This window comes from Myotis lucifugus, unplaced genomic scaffold (assembly GCF_000147115.1).
Source record: "Myotis lucifugus unplaced genomic scaffold, Myoluc2.0 scaffold_32, whole genome shotgun sequence".
NCBI classification, from domain to species: domain Eukaryota; kingdom Metazoa; phylum Chordata; class Mammalia; order Chiroptera; family Vespertilionidae; genus Myotis; species Myotis lucifugus.
In genome coordinates, this window is record NW_005871080.1 from 7,195,406 (window position 1) to 7,218,340 (window position 22,935).

The 22,935-nt window shown below is 36.8% G+C and overlaps 1 protein-coding gene across 1 annotated transcript in view; it reads left to right on the top strand.

The window, feature by feature from the left end:
* Window positions 1-22,935, top strand: part of LRP1B (LDL receptor related protein 1B) — a 1,324,618-nt gene that overhangs the window by 473,768 nt on the left and 827,915 nt on the right. Inside the window, exon 7 of the mRNA XM_023752441.1 lies at window positions 9,528-9,690. Coding sequence (XP_023608209.1) covers window positions 9,528-9,690 — 163 coding nt within the window. The remainder of the gene's footprint in view (window positions 1-9,527; window positions 9,691-22,935) is intronic.

The window sequence follows — 22,935 nt, forward strand, 5'->3', positions numbered from 1 at the left end:
CATCTCATTTTCTGGTTGGTGTGCATGGCAAAATGTTAAAAAGAGAAATACTCCATAAGAGTTTGACTTAAAATTGAGCTAAATTTCAGCAAACTTAGATATTTATAAAAATAGTGATGATGTACTTTGAAAGCATATGTGCGGAAGAGATGTACTAATCTCTAGGTTCTATCGGTTTGTTAAGACTTATTTTCACTAGTAATCAACTGTAACATAGATTTCAGGCTATAAAGAATACTGTTTCCTTCTTTGGTGCCATAATATAATTTATTTCGTAACGATGCCCCTTGGTGCTCTGTGAAGATTGTAACAGAGAGTTTAGAAGGGAGGCATAGAGACCAATTAAGAAGCTATTGCGACCATCAGGGGAGAGAAAAGAGTGTTCTGACCAAGGAGAGTAATAGCAGAAAGAAGTGTATAGTTTCAGATGAAAGTCTTAAGAATTTCTGATAGATTTAATATGGAGTGAAGTGGGGATAAAAAAGGAAGGAATAAATGATGAATTTCTTTGAGTCATGGGTCAAATAAGAATGAGAAGTTTTGCATAGCGGAAAAAGACACTTTTTGTGTAATTGCTGTAGAGAGATAATAGCAATGGTATTTTTCTAAATGCATCCCCTATAGCCCTGGTCAATTTGGCTCAGTGGATAGAGTGTTTGTCTGCAGACTGAAAGGTCCTGGGTTTGATTCAGTTCAAGGGTGTGTGGTCAAGGGTATGTGCCTTCATTGCAGGTTTGGGCGCTTGTAGGAGGCAACCAATTGATGTGTCTCTCTCACATGGATGTTTCTCTCTGTGTACTTCCCTCTCCCTTCCATTTTCTCTAAGAATCAATGGGGAAATATCCTCAGGTGAGGATGAACAATAACAACAACAACAAAAATACATCCCCATAGGAAATAAGATTAGCATGTAGCTTGGCTTAGAGAAGGAATTAAGAAATATTGGAAACATGAAGTAGAAGAAGATTCAAAATCTCAGTCATTTCATGTCCCTCCCTCCTAACAAGAATATAGAAACATCCGATATCCATATGAATACCTAATATTGGCACACTAGGAAGCACCTTCCTAGTATTTTTTCATGAAAGCATACACAGATTTATGACTACTTGTACAGAGAACTGACCTCGATACCCATTTTGACCACATTTTATGTGTTTGTGAAACAGGATTGGCACCCGGGAAAAGGTAATCACTTAAAGGAAAGGGAGGGCTCTGTATGGTCCACGGGTTCTGTTCCTGAGGAAGGAGGTGCCTGCCCACAGCGCACCCGAATTGAATTACTAGAATAGCATTTATTTATTTTTTAAAATATATTTTTATTGATTTCAGAGAGGAAGGGAGAGGGAGACAGAGAGAGAGAGAGAGAGAGAGAGAGAGAGAGAGAGAAACATCAATGATGAGAGAGAATCATCGATTGGATGCCTCCTGCACGCCCCCTACTGGGGATGGAGCTCACAGCCCAGGCATGTGCCCTTGACCAGAATTGAACCTGGGACCCTTCAGTCCACAGGCTGACGCTCTATCCACTGAGCCAAATCAGCTAGGGCTAGAATAGCATTTTAATTATAATACCAAGCAGACAGAGCCTCTTTTTGATCAATTCAATTATTTTGGGATAATATTTAGTATATCAAAGGATAAAGTGAATATGTTTCTTGATAAAGATGGCGGCATATGAAAATAAGTGAAATTACATCATCTTATCATTCAGTGAGCATTTTCAAATGTTCTAGTAAAGAAATGGGGGAGAGGAAACTAAATGTTAATTTCCCACATAAAGAAAGAGACCTAAATTTAGGAAAACCGAATAGTTTCTTTATAATCTCGGCATTTTTTAAACTTTGTTTTTGCCTGCTGTTGTCTGTATTTGTATTAGAAACACTATAACTCTCCTCAGTGAAGGCAATATCACAGCTTCAGGGACAAGATTTGAGTGGAAATAAAAATGTTAGTTTAAAATATTCATAATATACAAGAATAGAAGTCTATGGAAACACTCTATATTTGGAATGTTTTTCATTTTCTTTGATATATTCAAAATTTCTCTCATCCTCGTCTCCTTCATATAAGCTAGAATATAACTTAAATGTATTCCTTTGACTATGATCATATATATAATGTTGATAAAGGAAATATGGTGAATACATGTAACATAAACTCACCATTGTTTTGATACTCTTTGAAGACATTATATCTCTTCTGGAATTGCAGGGTCTCCCTAACTGGGACTCATCCCCTTTTTCCACAGAGCAGTCAGAATGACCTTTTTAAAATGACAGACAGATGTCTAGCTGTCCCCAGGGACTTTCCGTTAAACACTGCAGATTGATCAAAAGTATTTACCTGTGTTTTTCTTTTTGAAGTCCACTGTATAAACAGCAATGGCATGTTTTTAATTGTATTAAGACAAAAAGAAAGAGAGAAGACAAAAATGGAAGATAATTTTGGACAATAAGGAATGGATGATTAAATGACAAATGCATTGGTTTTAGTACTTATTTGCTTTGCTGAGTTCAAATGGAGTACTAAGATAAAGAACCCAGAAAGGCTAACGAGTAGACTCTGAACACCTCTGAGGGTGAAGATAAAGGATAGGCCAGGAATAAGATTAGCTTAGAACCTGCTTTTAGACTATCTAGGATAATAAAGACCATTATAAACTGATGACAAAAATAGAGACAGAGGCAGAGCAGCATTGAACAAATTGTCAAACTACAGCGAGAAGGCTGGGGAGGGTTGAGGAAGGGAGGGGTAAGAAATCAACGGAAGGACTTGTATGCATGCATATAAGCATAACCAATGGATACAAGACACTGGGGGGCAGGGGAGGCCAGGGAAGGTAAGGAGAGAAAAAAAAAGGAGACATATGTAATACTCTTTGTAATAGTTTAAGCAATAAAACAAAATTGTTTAAAAAACCTAAAGCTCTATATTTCTATTAATAGGGAAACAGTTAACTAAATTATGGTATATCCATGTTGTGCAATGGTCTAAACCCCAGAGCTGTAAGTAAGAGTGCTATCTTTATATACTGATAAGAAAAAAACTCCAAGATATGCCTATTAATAAAAAAATAAGATGTAAAAAAAATAAGCTACTAGATTTCCTACGCTGTTCCCACAGCCAGGAACAACTTACCCTCTACTTTAGGAGAAATGTGATGTTTGATTTTTGAAGCAGTGAAGTAATATGTACCTAAACTGATAATAGGAAGCCCAGAGACCATGGCTATGAGCAAGGCAAGTACAGACTAGAACAAGAGCATGGCAGGAGATAGGAGGAGGTCAAAAGCAAAAAGAAATTAATAATTTACTGTTTGTTGTTTCCCATTTAGGGAGGAGTTTTAGAGGTGTTTTTTTTTTAATGGAAATAGGGAATAATGAATTCTACAACAAAGAGAAAAAAGAAAAATTAAAGAAGTTGTTCAAGTTGGGAAGTAAAATCATAATAAAATGCATTCTTCAGAAAACTATATAGATATAATTATATAAACATTGAATGTTAATTTAATTAAGAATTAAGATTATGGGAGGCAATTAATATCTGTAGAATACCTACTGCATGTCATTGTACTGGATTCATAGTTTTGTTGTCCGATGTAATCCTATGACCACTTTGTAAAATGAATGTGATGTTTGTTATTACATAAACAATGGCTTTTATAGATATTAGTAACTTTCTCAAGAACACACTTTTAAGTGGAAGGTTAGGATGGACTAAATGATATACAGTGTTTGCTTTGCTTTGGTGTAATCACACTAGTAGCTTTTGATCCAGTTTGGCTGCAGACAGGTTTTGTTTGGTACAAAAAATGCTTTATAATTTAAAAAATAGTTTACCATATTTAAACAACAGAAAACTTCAAATGACATGTAGAAATCCATATTTCTGTGGTCTTTGAAACAAAGAAGCATTTCAATGTCAAAACAATGAGCTGGGTTTGAGCCTGCCTTTTTAGGGACACGGAAGATTCCAGGTCATCATGGTGGTTTGCCACAATCCCTCCACACAAGTATTACCTATTTACCTTATTTTCTAATCCTTGTATTCATTTAAGTGTGCTACCTCTGGGTGGTTGGAGATCACATAGCAAATAATTAAAGAAGAAATCAAGTACTAAAATTTGTTAATGTGTAATTTTCAGGAGGTTAAAAACATGACATAAAAATATGTAGTGAAATTGAATTAACAAGACATTTAGCTCATTAATGAGAGAACCCGCAGGATGGTAAACTTGGTTCAAAGGAGTACAGAAGAGACAGAAGTATTTACAATCAATGAAAGAAAATTATCCTGATTTAAGATTGTAAAATTAGTAGAAAAGTATTTCATGGCGCACTGGAAAATAAGCTGGGGTTATTTTTACTTCCTGATGGAAATTATTTTCGTCTCTATTGGACAAAAATTATTTGCAATTTATTAGTATACAAATTAATATCTAAATTCATCATAACTGAGACCTAAGCAATACTGTTAAATTGTAAGTTAAACAAAAATATATTCCCCAGGAGAATTAATTAATCCTTGAGGGGCCTGTTAGACAATGTCCTAGTCTGACATGGAAAGGACATGGGACATTCCTTCCTATTTTTCCTTAGTAAGATTTTGACTTTTGTTCTCAATTGTTTATGGCAAGGACCACTTTATTTAATACTTGAGTAGGTATATTATTTTCCTAGACCTGTCATAGCAAAATATCACAGACTGAGTGCTCCCCCACAGAAATCCATTTTCTCACAGTCTGAAGGCTGGAAGCCCAAGGCCAAGGAGCCAGCAGGACTGGGCTTCTCTGAGGTTTCTCTCCTGGGTGTGCAGATGGCCTTGCCTCTGGTCTCTCTCTGTATGTCCTACTCTGTTAATTTTATAAGGGCACCAGTCCGATTGATTAGGGCCTACCCTAATGGCCTTGTTTTAAATTAATTATTGCTTCAAAGATTTTATTGTCAAATGCAGTTACATTTTTAGGTACTGGGGATAGGATTTTAGCATATAAATTTTGGAGGAAACGAGTCCATAGCACTAAGTATACATATATTTTTGTACATTAAAAATGTTTAAATTCTATATTCACCAACTCTGGTAATTAGTTACCTGCTTTATGCACACACAAAATGTCATGTAACATGTTATTCAATTAATTCAATTATAGATTATATCAATTACAGATTATCATAAGAATTTGTCTTCTTTTGTTGTTGTGCTTACTTTTCTCATGAATTTTTAAGTTAATTTCCACTAGGTAAAACTTTAAATTTTTAGACCTAAGAAATATTGTTTTAGAAATTGTTAATAGTTACTTATATTTATGTAATAACTTTATCATTTTCAAAATACTTTCAATATGATTTAAATTTTCACCAATATTTATATTGAAATTATTTTGTAGATATGAGTGGAAAAATAACCTTTGCTTTTGGCAATTAAGAAATTCTGAGTGACCATTATAAGAGCCATTTCAAGAGAACAGTAAGGATGAAATCTGAGTGACTTTTGGTTGCAGAATGCATAAAAGCTAACTAGAGAACATAATAATGAGAATATATTTAAAGCTATTCTAGTAACAATGAAGTAATAAAGGTCTTACTACAAAAAACTTAGAAATTATTTTGTAATATAATGTCATAAAACAATTATTGCTATCTTCAGCAATTTTCGATGAACTTTGTTATATATCAGAAAATGAAAATGAAATGCTAAATCTGTTTTCCAGAAAAATTCACCTCTCTCCTAAAATGTTCAAATTTTTTTAGCCAAATTTATCTATCTATCATCTATCTATCATCTATCTATCTATCTATCTATCTATCTATCTATCTATCATCTATTTATCAGCTTACTTGAACTCTAATTGCCTTAATTTTCCAATCTTAATAAAGATTTCATTAAGATCAGACAGAAACTTCAAATATAAGAAACTAAACCAATTCCTACAATTACTAAGTGTTTGCTAATTATCAGGCTATTTAGTGAGACCTTGCTCCTTCAAGCTTGGATAGTTGTTATGATACTGAGTTGAAAGAAGGTGTAAATGCTGTCAAACAGATCTTTTGTCTGGAATTACAAGTGCATACACTAAACCAACTGCATGCCTAGCATGAGGGATGGGTCATTGAACATACTCTGTCACATTATCTGAATCCAAGATATGTACAATGACATTGGAAACAGTGGTTTCTGTGCTGCAGCTGATATAATAATACAAAAAGATTACCAAACCAAACAAGGCTTACAGTTACAGATTTCTGGAGACAGAGAAATAGTTCATATTTTTAAAAATTCTTCTAGCTGCCCTAGCTGGTTTGGCACAGTGGATAGAATGCCGTCCTTTGGACAAAGAGTCCTGGATTAGATTCTGGTGAATGGCACATACCTTGGTTGCAGGCTCCGCCTCAGCCCTGGCCCTGGCCAGGGCCTGTTCAGGAGGAACCAATAAATGTGTTTCTCTCACATGGATGTTTCTCTCTGTCTTTCCCGCTCTCTTCCACTCTCTTTAAAAGTCAATGGAAAAATATCCTTGGGTGAAGATGAAAAATAAATAAATAAATAAATAAATAAATAAATAAATAAATAAATACTAAACATTCTGGTTGCTGAACTGGTTGAGAAAAAAGTTTCATGTGGTGAGTGAATCGTTTAAATGCTTATACTTCCGTAAGGACTGTGTAATTTAGGAATGAAACTGTAATCACTTGTTTGAAAATTTGTTTCCAATTAATACAATATCCACTTTCTGTTTGTCCATATAAAGCATGGTAAACATTCCCACAAAGTCAATGTTCTCTCTGTTTTGCTTTGACAATATACCATTATAAATAATAACTAGAGGCCCGGTCCATGAAAATTCATGCACTGGAGGGGGGTGTCTCTCTGCCCGGCCTGCCCCCTCTCACTGTCCGGGAGCCTTCAGGGGTGGGAGGCAACCCGGTGATCAGGGGAAGGCGACGCCCCATCACACCTCTGTTGCTGCCACTGCCAGCAGCTCAAGTCTCGGCCGGCCCTGGTTACCTGTGCCTCGGGCGGCTCTGGGCGGCTGGGGGCTGAGGGGACTGGAGAACTCCGGAGGCAGGTGCACGCAGAGCAGCCGGGCCGCCTTGGAGCAGGCTTGACCTTGCTGTGCACCTGCTGCCCTGGCAAGGCTGAGGGGACTGGGCACCGCCATCTTGAGGCTGTGGGTGCTGCCATCTTTGAGGGTAGGGCAGTCCATTAACATATTCCCTCTTTATTAGATAGGATGATTGCACATGCATCTCCATTAGTCTTTCTTTTGAGAAAATAACAACTGAAGCAGCATGTTACTAAGGAATTCTTTTGAAGCATAGAGTTGGAGAAGTGTTTAGGTTCAGACTGAAGAAGGAAATACCTCTTAGTCAATGAATCATAGATTCATAGTGAGTGCAAACAAGGATGCATCAAAGTATATTTTCCATACGTAAAAATAAGACTCATAAAATTTAGAAATGAATACAAATCAAAAATGTATTTATTTAAGGCATTATTGAAGGAACCAGCCCAATATTGCTGCTCTAAGAGCATTAGTAGAATAAAATACTTATAGGTATTTTAAAGGAAAAGAATCTATATACATAAAAAGCCAGCGACCGGAACACTGTAACAACCGTAATAACCATAATGACCGGTTGCTATAATGCCCACTGTGGCCAGCGAACCAGCCTGGTCGGGGGTGGGGCCAGCCGGCCAACTTCCCCTGGCCCCTCCCCCCAGCTGGCCCTGCCCCCGATGGGTCCCCACCACCCCAATTGGCCCATAGCCTCTCCCCCAGCCAGTTCCACCCCTGATCGGCCCCCCCAGTCTAATCAGGGTCAGGGCTGGCTGGCCAATCGCCCGTGGCCCTCCCCACAGCTGGCCCCCACTCTCAATCAGCCCCCACCACCCCAATTGGCCCGTGGCTCCTTCCCCCAGCTGGCCCAGTCCTGATCGGCCTGATCAGGGTGGGCTGGTCAGCCAACCTCCCGCCATCTCCTCCTCCCCACAGGCCTGGCCCCAATCTGCCCAGACTTGGGCCAGGCTGGCTGGACCCCACCTGTGCACAAATTCGTGCACTGGGCCACTAGTTTTTAAATAAGATTTATAGTTTAGATTTAAAAATGGTTAATGGTTTGGGTAATAAAACCATGACCTTTGGGATTATCTTTTTTTTTTTACCAGAAAAATCTAATTAGCATGAAATTTCACAATCTGATCAAACAGAAAATATTCAAATCAAACATGTTTTTTTTAAAATATATTTTCATTGATTTTTTACAGAGAGGAAGGGAGAGAGATAGAGAGCTAGAAACATCGATGAGAGAGAAACATCGATCAGCTGCCTCCTGCACACCCCCTACTGGGGATGTGCCCACAACCAAGGTACATGCCCTTGACCGGAATCGAACCTGGGACCCTTCAGTCCACAGGCCGACGCTCTATCCACTGAGCCAAACCAACCAGGGCCAAACATGTTTTTTTAAGAGTTGCACAATCTATAGCAGCCACTAGCAACATACATTTTTTAATATTTAAATTTGAATTAATTAAAATGAAATACAGTAAAGATTAAGTGTCCCAGTTATATTAGCCACATTTTAAATGCTCACTAGACACATGTGGCTAGTGACTCCGCAAATACTACTGAACATCATTCTTCTAGAGAATTAATTAATATTTGAGCAGGCCTGTTTCACAATGCCTACACATGCGTTGAAAGAACATTCCACCCCTCCTTTTGCTTTACTTCCAAGTTTTGGAAACATTTTGTAAACAAAGGATCTTATAGATCTCCTCTTCCATCTTCTCCATCCTTCCTTTTTGTAACAGAAAAGGATCTGAAAGTAAGGATTTACTTTAAGTTCACAAAAAATGTTCACCTTTCTTACTACTAAAGAATTTAGCTGCGCCATTGAGCCAGTTATGACAATTGTGTTGAATGAACTATTTTGGGCAAATGCAAAAACTAGTAAAATTTTATTGTAATACCTATATTTTAGGATTCACAAACTCTTCATCCATTTGGGTCTAGGTCAGTGATGGCGAACCTTTTGAGCTCAGCGTGTCAGCATTTTGAAAAACCCTAACTTAACTCTGGTGCCGTGTCACATATAGAAATATTTTGATATTTGCAACCATAGTAAAACACTTATATTTTTGATATTTATTTTTATATATTTAAATGCCATTTAACAATGAAAAATCAACCAAAAAAATGAGTTCGCGTGTCACCCCTGACACGCGTGTCATAGGTTCGCCATCACTGGTCTAGGTCATACTCAGTCTTTAGATAGCAAGAAGAATGTTATCAAGAAACTGTTTTGTTTTGTTGTTGTTGTTGTTTGTTTGTTTTTCTTTTTTAAAGAATACTTAAATCACTTATTTTGGCATAACAACAAATTTTTCTTTGCAGTTTTTTTTTTTTATCATAAAACAATCTATACTCCCAAAATGTCCTCTGTGATGGTTTGGGCAGACCTATGGCTCATGATACTTGATTTGCACCTGTGATTCAATGATTTTGTGTGTGTGTTTTTCAGATGTGGAGCACATGGCGATTGACTGGCTCACCAGAAATCTCTACTTTGTGGACCATGTCAGTGACCGGATCTTTGTTTGCAATTACAACGGGTCTGTGTGTGTCACCCTGATTGATCTGGAGCTTCATAATCCGAAGGCAATAGCCGTAGATCCGATAGCAGGGTAAGACATTCTTGGTTTTAGTGTTAGATCTGAAATAATTTCTATTTTAAAAAAAGATCAGAGTCTGATGACAGTTGTGGAATATAAGACTACAGGCTCAATATTTTTTTAAATGTTGATTTTTAACAACTGCATTAAAGGAAGAAAGAAAAGGGTGTCATGTACCATGCAGATGCTGAGAAACAAACATTTGCACATTTTTATTGACTTTCTAATTTAACAAGCCATTTTCTTGGTTAAAAAGAGATCTTACCTGAGCTCCTTTTAGCTAAAGGCTCATTAATCTTTTCTAATAGTTAATAATTTATCAAAATTAGTCATAAATGTTTAAATCCCCATCAACTTTTTATTTGATTAGAAAGTCAATACATGGATTTTACTTAAATTTTACAAATGCTATTATTCCAGGGGGAGGGGCAAAAAAGTAGAGTCATCAATTCAGGTCTGTCATGATCAGTATTAGTCAGGGATACTGTCAGATTGATGACATAGTGTACAACTTTTCTTGGAGGATCTGTTGTTTTCTCAGATGTAAGTTGTAGCAAAGATGTGAAAACTGAATTTTATCCTTATTGCTTGAATCATCCCCAGGCAGTTCAGGCTGAAATGTCTGATGGAACATATCCTAGACTGCCATAAGCCTCCGTTCAATAAATGGGAAAATATTTACTGAAGAAACAGCTGTCATCCATATGTGGACTTTTGTCACTCTTTACTTAAAGTCTGATTGACTATTAAGATGCATCATCACAATGGTTCTGATTTTGACAAGAACAGCTTGCACGTAAGAACTTAGCTAGGAAGGCTGTGTAATATAATTCTTGAATGTAGCTCTATTTGTATTTGCAGCAGATGGTTCCTTGACTCAATCTGACTGCAGTGATGCTTCAAGAGGCATTAGTAAAAGAAGTTGTATTTAAACTGATTTGTTTGCGTTGTTGGATAAGTGTAGTAAGAAAAAATTGGAAATTTACAAATGTGCTAGCAACATCCTTTCGGCATTCTGTTGAGAAATACATTTGCTTGCGTGTTTTTTCCCTGCATGTGCTAACTGAATTTCAAATTAGCCTTTAGACAACCTTGTCTGTCAAAAATGTTAGAAGGTGAAACTATTGTATTTCTCCCCTCATTCTACCTCTCTTAGCCTTCCCATTCTTGTAAGCAAAGATCCAGAGACGCTTTTCAAATAAAATGGCCCATCTAAAATATATAGGGACACCATTTCCATTTCTATGCAACAAGGTAGTCTATGTTCTCAAGCTTCCTATTTCTCCCTGTCATTACATGAAAGAACCATATTTTGTCATTTTTGTCAAAGGAATTAGGGATAGAAAACCCCACATTGTTTGCATTTGTCCTAGGCTGGATTCCTTTATGCCTCTAGTCACTGTCTAAATGTAACTTTGTCATGTGTCATTTATCATAATAAGTTCTTTGAAATTTTTTGTTTGCGTTTGCTCCGTATCTCTAGCACCGTTTTTCAACAATGAGTCATAGAAATCAGAGCAGGAAAAGCTCTGCTCTTTTACAAATATAAACCTAGATGTAATAGAACACTTTCAAATGTATTCTACTTTTCTTTTAATATCAGATATTTGGCTAGGATTCGTGTGATGCTGTCTAGGGAAGGAGAAGTAGGTGTTTTCCGTTAGCTTTAACTTTGGGGCTTGCTTGAGAGTAATTTGAATAGTTGAGACAAGGACTCCACTGCATGGCCCACTAGAGGAGGGATATGCAAGCTATCTTTTCTCCCACCTTTTCCTAATTGTATGGGGTGATATGTCTTTGCTTTTTTGGTTATGACTTCAGTTGGGAAACATGAGAATGTATTAAAAGTTGACCTGACTGTTAAGAGCTTGCCCTTAATAATGATGGAAATAGAAAAAGATTTGACTTACCTCCCTAAAGGCTGCATTGAAAAAATATATTTCATTTGGCTACATATTTAACTTCACTGTCTCAACCTCCTATTCCATTTTTATCAAAGGCCTCTCATAGTATTATTGTTATTCCCTCCATGAAATTTTTAAAAAATTGATCTTCATTGTTTGAATATAGATTACTAATTCTGGAGATGCTTCTTAAAATTTTTCTTTTACCTTTAAAATTTTGGTAATATATTTTCTTAAAGAAATTTCCATTAGATTGGAAGGGGGCATGGAGATCATAGTCCAACCAACATCAAAACTACCATTTCTGGTGGCTGCTATTTGTCTCTGCGTGTTTAATGATGTAGAGCTTGAGTCACTTTCCCTTTTGATCAAATTCTGGCTGCACCAAGACTAGTTGTGTGATATTAGATGCTTCTTTGTACCTTTTTTCTTACCTTAAAAATAATGAATAATACCCTGATTGGTGTGGCTCAGTTGGTTGAGTGTCATTCCATGCACCAAAAGGTCACAGGTTCCATTCCCAGTCAGGGCACATGCCTGGGTTGAGGGCCTGATCTTCAGTAGGGGTGTGCAGGAGGCAACCAATTGATGTTTCTCTCTCTCTATATATACCTTGCTCTCTATCTAAAATCAATAAAAACATATTTTAAAAATTGTTGAATAATATTAATCCTACCCTAACACTTTCTGAGCTGTAGAATATATGAATTTCTTTTACATGTTGCCTCAAAAATAACTACTAATGTGTCCAACATTTATGATACCATTATGTATACTACACACCCTCCCTAAAATAGTTTATTTTATATAGACTAAAATATTATATAAGAAAGTACTGAGAAAGAGGTGTAGACATGAGAAATAAAAGTGATATAGCCTGGGAATAAATATGAAGTATATGTAGAAAGGTGTAGATTGTACAGAGTAACTGTGGTATAGGGACGGTAGCAGAGGCAACATTACTTTAATAATTGTGCAAGGTGTATTTAAATTAACTTTAAGGTCTTTCAAAAGAATAAAATCCTTTTCTAGTTTTCTTTGCCATTTAACCTGTGTTTTTAAATATAACATTGTTTCAATAGTAAACCATATAGTATTTGGGCCTAATGAGAATTATAACTAAGGGCAGGAGTGAGCTAGTTTATAATTTTGTTTCTAAGGGATGGCCCTGAACTTCCTATTAAAATCATCACACTGCCCAGCTGGCACGGCTCAGTAGTTGAGCAGCTATGAACAAGGAGGTAGCGGTTCGATTCCCGGTCAGGGCACGTGCCCAGTGTTGTGGGCTCAATCACCAGTGTGGAGCATGCAGGAGGCAGCCGATCAATGATTCTCTCTCGTAATTGATGTTTCTATCTCTCTCCTTTCCTCTCTGAAATAAATAAAAATATATTTTAAAAAATAATAAAATAATAATAAAATAAAATCATCACACTAAATTGGAAACAAGAATTCATTTCACCATGAATGTCAAAATTGTTTCAACAATACTGAAAAAAAGGGGGATCAATTAATCCTAACCATGATAATTATTAGAAAAATTGTATAAATTTAAAGAGATATTTTAACGATAGTACTGAAGTTGGAATTGAAAATTTGGAAAAATATATTTTGAAGACTTAGGGTACCATGGATAGATCCAAAATCTAGTCTTGAGATGGCTAAGTTGAGGGAGAGGGAAAATCTCTTATGTCATGTGAAACAGCAGAAATTGAAAATTTTCCAAGTTCAGTGTATAACCTCTTTCTATGGAGAATGGACTTTTGACTTGTAGAGAGTGATCTGTGGAATTTATTTGTGAATCCATGACCCCATGTTAGTATTGAGGGGAAAGTATGTTGTTTTTGTTCTCTGCATGAGCAGGCCATCTGCCAGAAGGCAGAGGAGTAAAGCTCAAGTCTCAGAAGTTGAATTCACGTGGAAGTGATTGGCAGTATTTAATAGTTAATACGCCCTTTCCCATCACTCCCCTGGATCCTCACTGTTGGTGAAACTAATCATGGCTGAGGAATTAAAGATAGAATCAAAGTTAACAGCCATCAGGGAGCAGGGCTGACTAATGAGATTCTAATCTGAGATGCTGTGTGAATGTAGGAAACTAGAAAATAAAGCAGGTTTGCCAATGTACACAAAAGGAGTTTTATAACAAGGAGACCCTTGGGATAAACATCAGGTTTCTCCCTCTGTTAGGGAGCTCCTAGAGCCAGCCCAGGTTCCCAGTTAGAGCCTGCACTCACTATTCACTTGCAATAGGACATATAACTAGGATTGTTACAGTCCATTGACTATTAAACCCCTCGGCTATACTGTGGACAAATTAAAACTACAGATTGCAACCCCCACAATTAACCACTACCTATTGCTTTGAGAATAGATGGGTCTGAAGTTGGTATGGCTTTGGACATGAGTAAGCATGTAAAGAAGTGCCTCTACATACTCTTTTTCTCCTCATAGAAGTATCAGTCTTGAAAAGTCTCATGCTCATCTGCAATTTGTGACTGTCCCTAATCTTTTGAAATTCACATTTACATTTTCATAGGTTGCAAATTGTTAGTCCTAACTTTTTAAGGCAGAACTACCCTACACACAGGTACACATTTATATTTCTACTAGAGGCCCTGTGCACAAAATTTGTGCATGGTGGGGGGTCCTCTCAGCCCAGCCTGCACCCTCTCCAATCCGGGATCCCTCGGGAGATGACCCGGGATTGGGCCTAAATCGGCAGTCGGACATCCCTCTCACAATCCTGGACCGCTGGCTCCTAATCACTCACCTGCCTGGTCACCCCTAACTGCCCCCACCCTGCCAACCTGATTGCCCCTCCCTGTCCCCCCCACCAGTCTGGTCACCTACAACTGCCCCCCCTTTGGCCTAGTTACCTCTCAGTGCCCCCCCTGCCAGCCTAATCGCCCCCAATTGCCCCCCCGCCAGCCTGGTCACCTCCAACTGCCCCCCTGCCGGCCTAGTTTCCCCTCTCACTGCCCCTCCTGCCAGCCTAATCGCCCCCAAATGCTCCCCCACCAGCCTGGTCGCCCCATGCAGCCTGCTTGTTCAGTCGTTTGTTCATCCCTCACTAACCCCTCTGCCAGCCTGGCCATAGGCAGCCATCTTGTGAGGGCGTGAGGGTTAATTTGCATATCACCTCTTTGTTATATAGGATAGCTAGCTAGATGATAGACAGATGGATAATCTCCCAGCCTCCTTCACCACTTCAAGATAGCTATGTGACAGGCTTCTACAATCAGATATGTCTTCCCAATGTTTAAGGAGACATATTTCTTACAGTTGATGTAAACATAGTTACCCATAGAATCTTCTTACATATTCCACTTCATTAGAAGAAAACCAAGAAAAATAGAGACATTCCAATAGCTCCAATGATAATACTACTGAGTTTATGTACTGATCTACTGTGATTTCTCCCTTGGACATCTTGTAGTTAAAGTTTCTTTTTAAAAAAAAAAGTTGATAAATGAAATGAACTGCTAAAAGTATATTTTGTGTATTAGTGTACATTTTATAGAATCTTGGTCCCACACATAGGAGCAGTACTTAGGTGGGCAGACTTCTGAATTCATCTATATGAAGGAGAGTGCCAAGGGAGTTATTTGCCAAATTCTTCTTATTCAATGGTTGTTTAATGCAGTACAGTGACAACATCCAAAATCTTATAAATTTGTATGAATTACTCAAAATTTTTTACAGTGTTTTCTTATCTATAGCAATAAATTCAAGTGGCTATCATTATATAACATTAACTGTATTTCTATGATTATATCTACCTTTAATCTATCTATATTATTCAGCTATAAAAAAGCAACAACATTGAATTCTGACCATTATGACATTTTGCTCAGTGAAATAAGTTAGAAGAAAATGACAAATATTGTGTGATCTCACTTTTCTGTAGACTCTTAAAAGCAAACAAATGAACAAACAAAAAAAACAACTCCTAGAAAAAGAGGTCAGACTTGTGATTCCCAGTGGCAGAGGGTGAGAGGAAGGGGAATTGAAGATAGTCAAAAGTTATTAACTTCTAATTATAAGTAAAAAAAGTCAAAAGGTACTAACTTCTAAATACGAGGGATGCATTATAAAACATGATGACTATAGCTAACACTTCTGCATGATACCTAGGAAAGTTGTTAAGAGAGTTATTCCCAAGGGTGCTCATCACAAAGGGATTTTGTTGTTTCTTTTGTATGAGAAGATGGATGATAGCTAAACCTATTGTGGTAATCATTTCACAATATATCTAAATTAAATCATCATGTTGGATGCCTTGAACTTATTATACAGGGATGTATGTAAATTATTTCTCAATGAAACTGAAAAAATGTGGTATCTAAATATTTATGCTTAACTACAGATGAAATGTGCCTAATGACATCATAAAATAATGTAATGCTTTTTGGTAAAAACAAAACAAACAATATTTGTTTTTGTCCTTCTTCATAATGATTGGGTATAGTTATGGTAACATCATCAACAACCAAACTATTTAGTAAATCTCTATATTGACTTTCTAAATCTTGTTTCATATGGCATAAAATGCAATTTAAGAATGACATAAAATATTTCTACTTTCTGGAAGCCTTCAGTCTAGGTCACAGAATGAAATTTAGAATGAGAAATTAATTAACTTGAAGGTATACCTAATTAATCAATTTATCTCATAAATTCAGTGTGGAACCTATGTAAAGTGTTTGAAACTCTTGCATTTTTAATGACCAAAAAGCCTCCAACTTGATAATATCTTGGATTCATTTTTTGAATGAAACAAAAATATCCTGTTATTTTTATATTATTTGTTGTATTATGAATTTAATTCAATAAAGTTATTTTGATTGTATACATACAATTTAATTATTTATTAGTGGGAAAAATGAGAAAAATAATTACTTATTAGTGAAAATGACTGCATTAGACAAATATAAGTAATTTTCATAGGGTACACACTAAACTTTGTGGTGTCAATAAAATGCTCCTTACAACAACTGTACTTATTAGAATATGGTAGTTGCTTTTATAAACTCTAAAATTGCAACATAACACAAAAATTATATTTTATGTGCAAGTATGAATACACTGAGGGTATTCATATTTGGTGGACAGCTTCCTCCATGATGATTCTGGGATGGAGGTTCCTTCCATTTTGTGGCTCTAGAATCTCTTGGGGCCTTGGATATTCTCAACTAGCAGAAAGGGTATCATGTTGAAGATATATAGACACAGTAGCATCTGGCTAGGCAGTTGCTTGTGCATGACAACACCATACCATGGAAGTGAAAGCATGCATGTTTTCATTTATTTCTTTTGTGCCCTTACCTCTAATCAAACCTACAACTTTTTGGTATATGGGAAAATGCTCCAACCCATTGAGCCACACCAGCCAGGGCGAACACTTGCATTTTTAATGACTACTTTTCCATCTCTGCCACAGTCTTCTCTTCTGGCTAACAAATACTCATATGTACTCTTCTTACTATGCATAGAATGCACTACACTTAGGTCAAAGTAGAGGGTTTCCAGGAGATGAACAATTATCTTCATCATGTCCTTTGTGGTCTCTTGTTGTACAGCAAACTGAGAAGCAAAAGAAAAGATATCTGCACCCACTGACCCCTTCACACCCTATATACATTCATGGGCCAGTGATTAAATAAAAATTGCCATTTGGAAACAAAAGAGTGGAGGCATACAGTGGTGATGGTTCAGAGCGGTAATGAAATCCTGCCAGACACATGAAGTGAAGACCTTCTGTCCTGGTGGTTGGGAAGTCGCTTGTCTAGACACTTCTTATCTCGGCAGTATTTCTCCTTGCCCACTGTTCTCCTTTACTTACACTTCCTTTGGGAGGTCCTTTCTAGTCTGTTGTACTCAACACTATAGCTGAAGTTAAAAACGGGGAATATCTTCCCCGTGGGGGCTCTATGTATTTCAGACTATTTCTTGTTCCTTTCAAGTTGTTTTAAGGCTTAAAGATAAAAGGGATTTTGTTTTAAGGTTTAAAGAGACAAAGCTCATGGCTTTTGTGTTTATAAATTCCCTTGAAAATTAGTAGAAAATGGATTTCTTTTCATCCCATTCTATGTCACAATAACCACATTCAAAGTTATACTTTAATAATAATTATTAAATCCAATTTATTTCTTTCCACCTCACTCTTTTGGTTTCTTCTTTTACCCTGTTAGTATATTTTGAGGTCTGAAAACAATGATTTAATGGGAAGCAAACACCTTTTGTCTAAAGGCTAAATTCTTCTGTTAAATCAAGAAGTCTTAATTGGCTTTTATTGCTCAAAGCCATTTTCAGTATTTTTTCTTATTATTCAAGACCTAGAAGCAATTGGCTTTTCCAAACCTGGGAGGCCCAGTTGTGGGCTTCTTCTATTCTCTTTCTTTTTTTTTTCTTTTTTGCAATCAATCAGCCAATTCTAACCTACATTATTTTGTTTGGTAATTTTTTGCCAAAGTGAGCACACAACTTTTAATATTTTTAAATTTATTCCCTTAAATCCAAGGGCTCAATAAGTACTTGTTTTTCTTTCAACATATTTTCCAAGATACTGCATGTAACTCTTTTAAAAATTTTATTTGTTGATTTTGGAGAAAGAGGAAGAGAGAGAGAGAGAGAGAGAGAGAGAGAGAGAGAGAGAGAGAGAGAGAGAAAGAGAGATCTATCTGTTGTTCCACTTATTTATGCATTTATTGGTTGCTTCTTGTATTTGTTCTGACTGGGTTTCCAACATGCAGCCTTGGTGTAATGGGACGATGCTCTAACCAACTGAGCTACTGGGCCAGGGCGTAAATGACATTTTTTAATCTAATATTTTTTAACCTTGAATATATCTAGTCCTGAACAGTATAGCCTGCTGCTGCCACCTTACCATTGAGCCAATAGATTTTAGGTTTTCGTGAAGGTAGTTATGCACTTATGCTACCAACTTTTGAATTTGTTATGGTACCACTTGCTGCCAAAAATATCAGTGAACAGAAAGATAGAAATGTCCTTTTTGTTTTGGGTAGGATCCAATGCATGTGTTCCTCATCATCATGTGTTGGGGCCTCAGCATCCTCTGATTTTTAACCGGCGAGAAGAAAGGCACATCTGCTTTATTAAAACTTCAGTTCAGTAGCACTATGCACCATTTTGGTTATATTCTGGCTGAGCCATCTAGTCAATTTGTTGCATCTGGAATCAAGGGGACTAGAAAATATAGTTTCTATCTGGGAAGTTGCCAACCACTCCACATCTTAGAAAGAGACAAGCATGAGTTTCTAGGTTAACAGATGACTGTCTCTGCCACTATAACCACAATCTGATTTCTTTCTCCTCCTCCTCCTCCTCCTCCTCCTCCCCCTTCTCCTCCTCCTCCTCCTCCTCCTCCTCCTCCTCCTCCTCCTCCTCCTCCCCCTTCTCCTCCTCCTCCTCCTCCTCCTCCCCCTTCTCCTCCTCCTCCTTCTTCTTCTTCTTCTTCTTCTTCTTCTTCTTCTTCTTCTTCTTCTTCTCCTTTTGCCTTTTGGTTACTAAAAAATTAAAAGCAGAAAATATTAGCATGTTAAAGCCTTTGTTTCAAAAAGATATTTTAAATTGCATGGGCTCATCTTTTCCCAAAGTTTTTACACTCCCCTGAATACTCAGAATTCAGGTTTATCATTTTATCTGTAATGAGTCGTTTTCATTAGGTTCATTTTTTACTTCTGTTTCATATATCCAAATCATCAATTAAAAGTTTGCCTGGAAAATATACAATTAGATAAACAAGTAGATTATACCCTGACCAGTGATTGAAATAACAGACATCTCCACATTGGGGCAATTTATTTAAATAACTGGTTCCAAATTCCTAAAACTTAAATTCTTTCTTCTCTGAAATGGGGGAAAACACTATGAAAACATTTTATTTTTAACTCTTTAGACATCAGAATGATAATTATTCTATTTGTGCATCTTATGATCTTACTACTACTCACAGAAGGTCATGTTTTCCAGATTGGGGATCTTGGATTTTATTGGATACTTGCTAGGTTATTATTTATCTTTTTGTTTTGTTTTGATTTGGAGCATACTCTGAATAAATGTAATGTTTGCAAAAATTCTGAGAGTAAAGGACAAAATCAATTATTAGTGAGGATAATAGTAGAGGTAGAAGTAAAAGAGAAGACAGTTGAAATTGTACGATAATAGTATGTTTTAGAATGCTTTTGTCATTAACAAAAATCCTAATTCCAGCTGGATTAAACGATAAATTCATTTGTTTTCTCCTTTAAGAGGAAGGCCAGAGAAGAGCATGCTTGGTTAGGTCCAGGCTTGGCTGAGTTGATGCTGCAATGACATCACTAGAGAGCCATATTCCTTCCATATCTCCACTTTGCCATCTACTGCTACATCCTAACTCCTTTCCCCCCATGGTCTTAAGGTGCTACAGTGGGAACTGAGGAAAATTGCTTCCTTATTCTCATGCAGCAGGTAAATATGGGCTCTAAATCTGTTACTTCAGCCTGAATGGGCTACATAAGGTTGCTTTCTCACACCTGGAGCAATGTCAGTCCCTAGGAGGATACCATGTGCTGTTTGCATTTGTATTAATTAGAGTCCATCTCATGATCTGGAAGTGGGTTCAATGTCCCTAAGTCATGTGGGCTTTGGTGGTGATAGGGGTATGGGGCATTATAGCTACCTGAACTTTATCAAGTTTCTGTTAAGAAAAAAAATAAATAAAAACCTGGAAAATGCAAAACAGATACTTTCAATGCCAATGGAAGAGAGATGTGCTGATTCAATATCATAGAATATTTGCTGTGGAATGCACACTACTTGAGAGCAAAATAGTCTTCTTCCTAATGAGTATTTTGGGGATTTTTACCAGAGCCCTGCGAATACTAGATAAGGACAGTAATGGAGATGGTAATGATGATGTTGGTGACAAACATGGCAATGAAAACTGCATCAGTAACACCAGGGAAGGTGACGCTTGCCTCAACAAGGCAATTATTGGAACTGTGTGGCTATCAGTCATGTTTTTTTTTAATTTTATTTGAAGCATGCTAAATTTAAAGAGCAATTCCTAATTATTCCACAGATAAAGATATTTAGTGACTTCCCAATCAATAAGACAGGCATAGGTTTAGATAATTGAAGATAAGGACATTTCTAGTTAAAAAGTAGGACTAGCTGCTGGTCACTCTACCTTCTTTAGATCCTCTTACTCTTTGGATCTGTATATGTTTCTATTATTCGAAGACAAGTATCCAAATAGGATAAGCAGACTGATAGTTCAAAAGTTTGAGGTTGCTTAGTAAAGAAAATATTTTTAAGGTAGGCCTGTTTCATTTTTTAAAAAAATTTTCATAGTTCTTTTATATATCAGATTACATTTATCAGATAATTTATTATTACATGATTTAAAAAATGTTAACTATATTCTATTAAAATTAATTACATTAAGATGAATAATAGTGACTATCAATAACTCATAGATCTTCTTTGTTTTGTAATGATTAAAACCCAAATCCAATGTTTTCAAATAAATTGGGAATATTTATTTTAGCCAGTTATAGTATAAATACATTTAAAGGATTGGTGTCCCTGCCTTAAACATCTTTAATTAATAGTATTTTTAAAAAGTTATATCTAAGCTATGGCATTTTCTGGGAGTAGTCTTACTGAAGGTTTGAATTAGAAAGGACATTACATTATATATTTGTCATAATAATCTTCTTAGGGTTCAGATGGTAGAAGCATATGTAAGCCAGCTGAGACCAATTATACATAATACTTTATGGAGCATCCTGCTCTGCCTCTTTGTCCTGCTGGAATTGGTGGTCATTATGTCACACGGAGTTCATAGTGAGCTCATCTGTGCTCTGTGAACTTCACTATGGTGGAGGTGATCTTATTGAACATGTTCTCATATATGATCTCAAGTACCCCGGAATCTCATCATTCACCTAAAGGCTAAGCTATGTTCCTCTTGCATATGGAGAAGTGAATCAATTAACTAATTTTGCATTATCTGTCTTGTTACTCTTGTGCTTTGTGCCACTTCAGATTGTGAATTTGAAATTCTGATAGGGCCCATTTTATTTGAGAGCCAGAGAAAGAAAAGAAAAGAGATTAATCTCAACAGAAATGTCACTGGAAGTTTACTTTGAGCCAGTCATTGTTCTAAGCACTTCCTTTGCATTGATCAATTTCATCTTTACAGTACTGTGAGGTACTTAGTAGTATTATCATCTTTCACAGGTAAGGTTTAATGCCAATCAGTGTTACAGTCAGGATTTAAACTCAGCAATGTCACCCCACAGCCTGCACTCTTATCTACTACCTATACCCACAATGAGTCAGCGTTAAGTGAGGGAGCTTTAAGATGAAGTGTGTAGGGATCTGTGTGTGCCAGCATTCATCCAGAACACTGGGGACTCATCCCTGAGGAAAATGGCGCTTGAGAGTGTGCAGTGTGGGAATGTTTAACCTTGACATGGGGCACCTGTGATTTTGCATATGTATCAACTCCATGAAGATGAATAAAAATGACACATAGAATTTGTAGCTGAAAATTTAAAACAAGCCGAAACCGGTTTGGCTCAGTGGATAGAGCGTCGGCCTGCGGACTGAAGGGTGGTTGGGGCAGGGGAGTATGGAGAGCTGAATAGATAGAATACAGAAAATCTTAGGATCATGAAACCATTCTGTTTGATATTTTAACAGTGACTACGTGTCATTATGCATTTGGCAAAACCCAAATAACTAACTGTACCACATAAAGGATGAATCCTAATGTAAACTATGGGATTTAGTTAATAATGCATCAATATTGTTTCATTAATTGTAAAATGTGAACACACTGATGCCAGGTGTTAATAATAGGGGAAATTGTGAATGAGGAAGAAAGGGATGTATGGGAACTCTATCTGCTCCATTTTCTATAAATCTAATGCTCTAAAAAGAAAGTGTTCATTTTTTTTATAAAAGGGATAGAAAAGAAACTGTGATGTGAGTGATCATATGACTGTACTTGTGGATCAATCAGGAAACAGATGACTACTCTGGAGTAATTGTATCTTTTTTGCTTTGGTGCTGACACCCAAAACTTCCACATTCTCACTCAGTTACAGTCAAGTTCTAAGTAATGCCTTTGTATGCTTTCTGTATACCACTAAGCTAGGAATTCTTGGTGAGCCCAAGTCTCCTTCCTGTCTCAGCTGCTCCCTAAATAGAAGTGAAACCCCTTTCGAAGGCATCACTAACTCATGAAGCCGAAAGCATACAACTAAAGAGCCTTTGAGTGGTTTCCCCAAATGTATAACTTACAAGGATATACTAGTAAGAAAGAAATCTCCCCAGCATC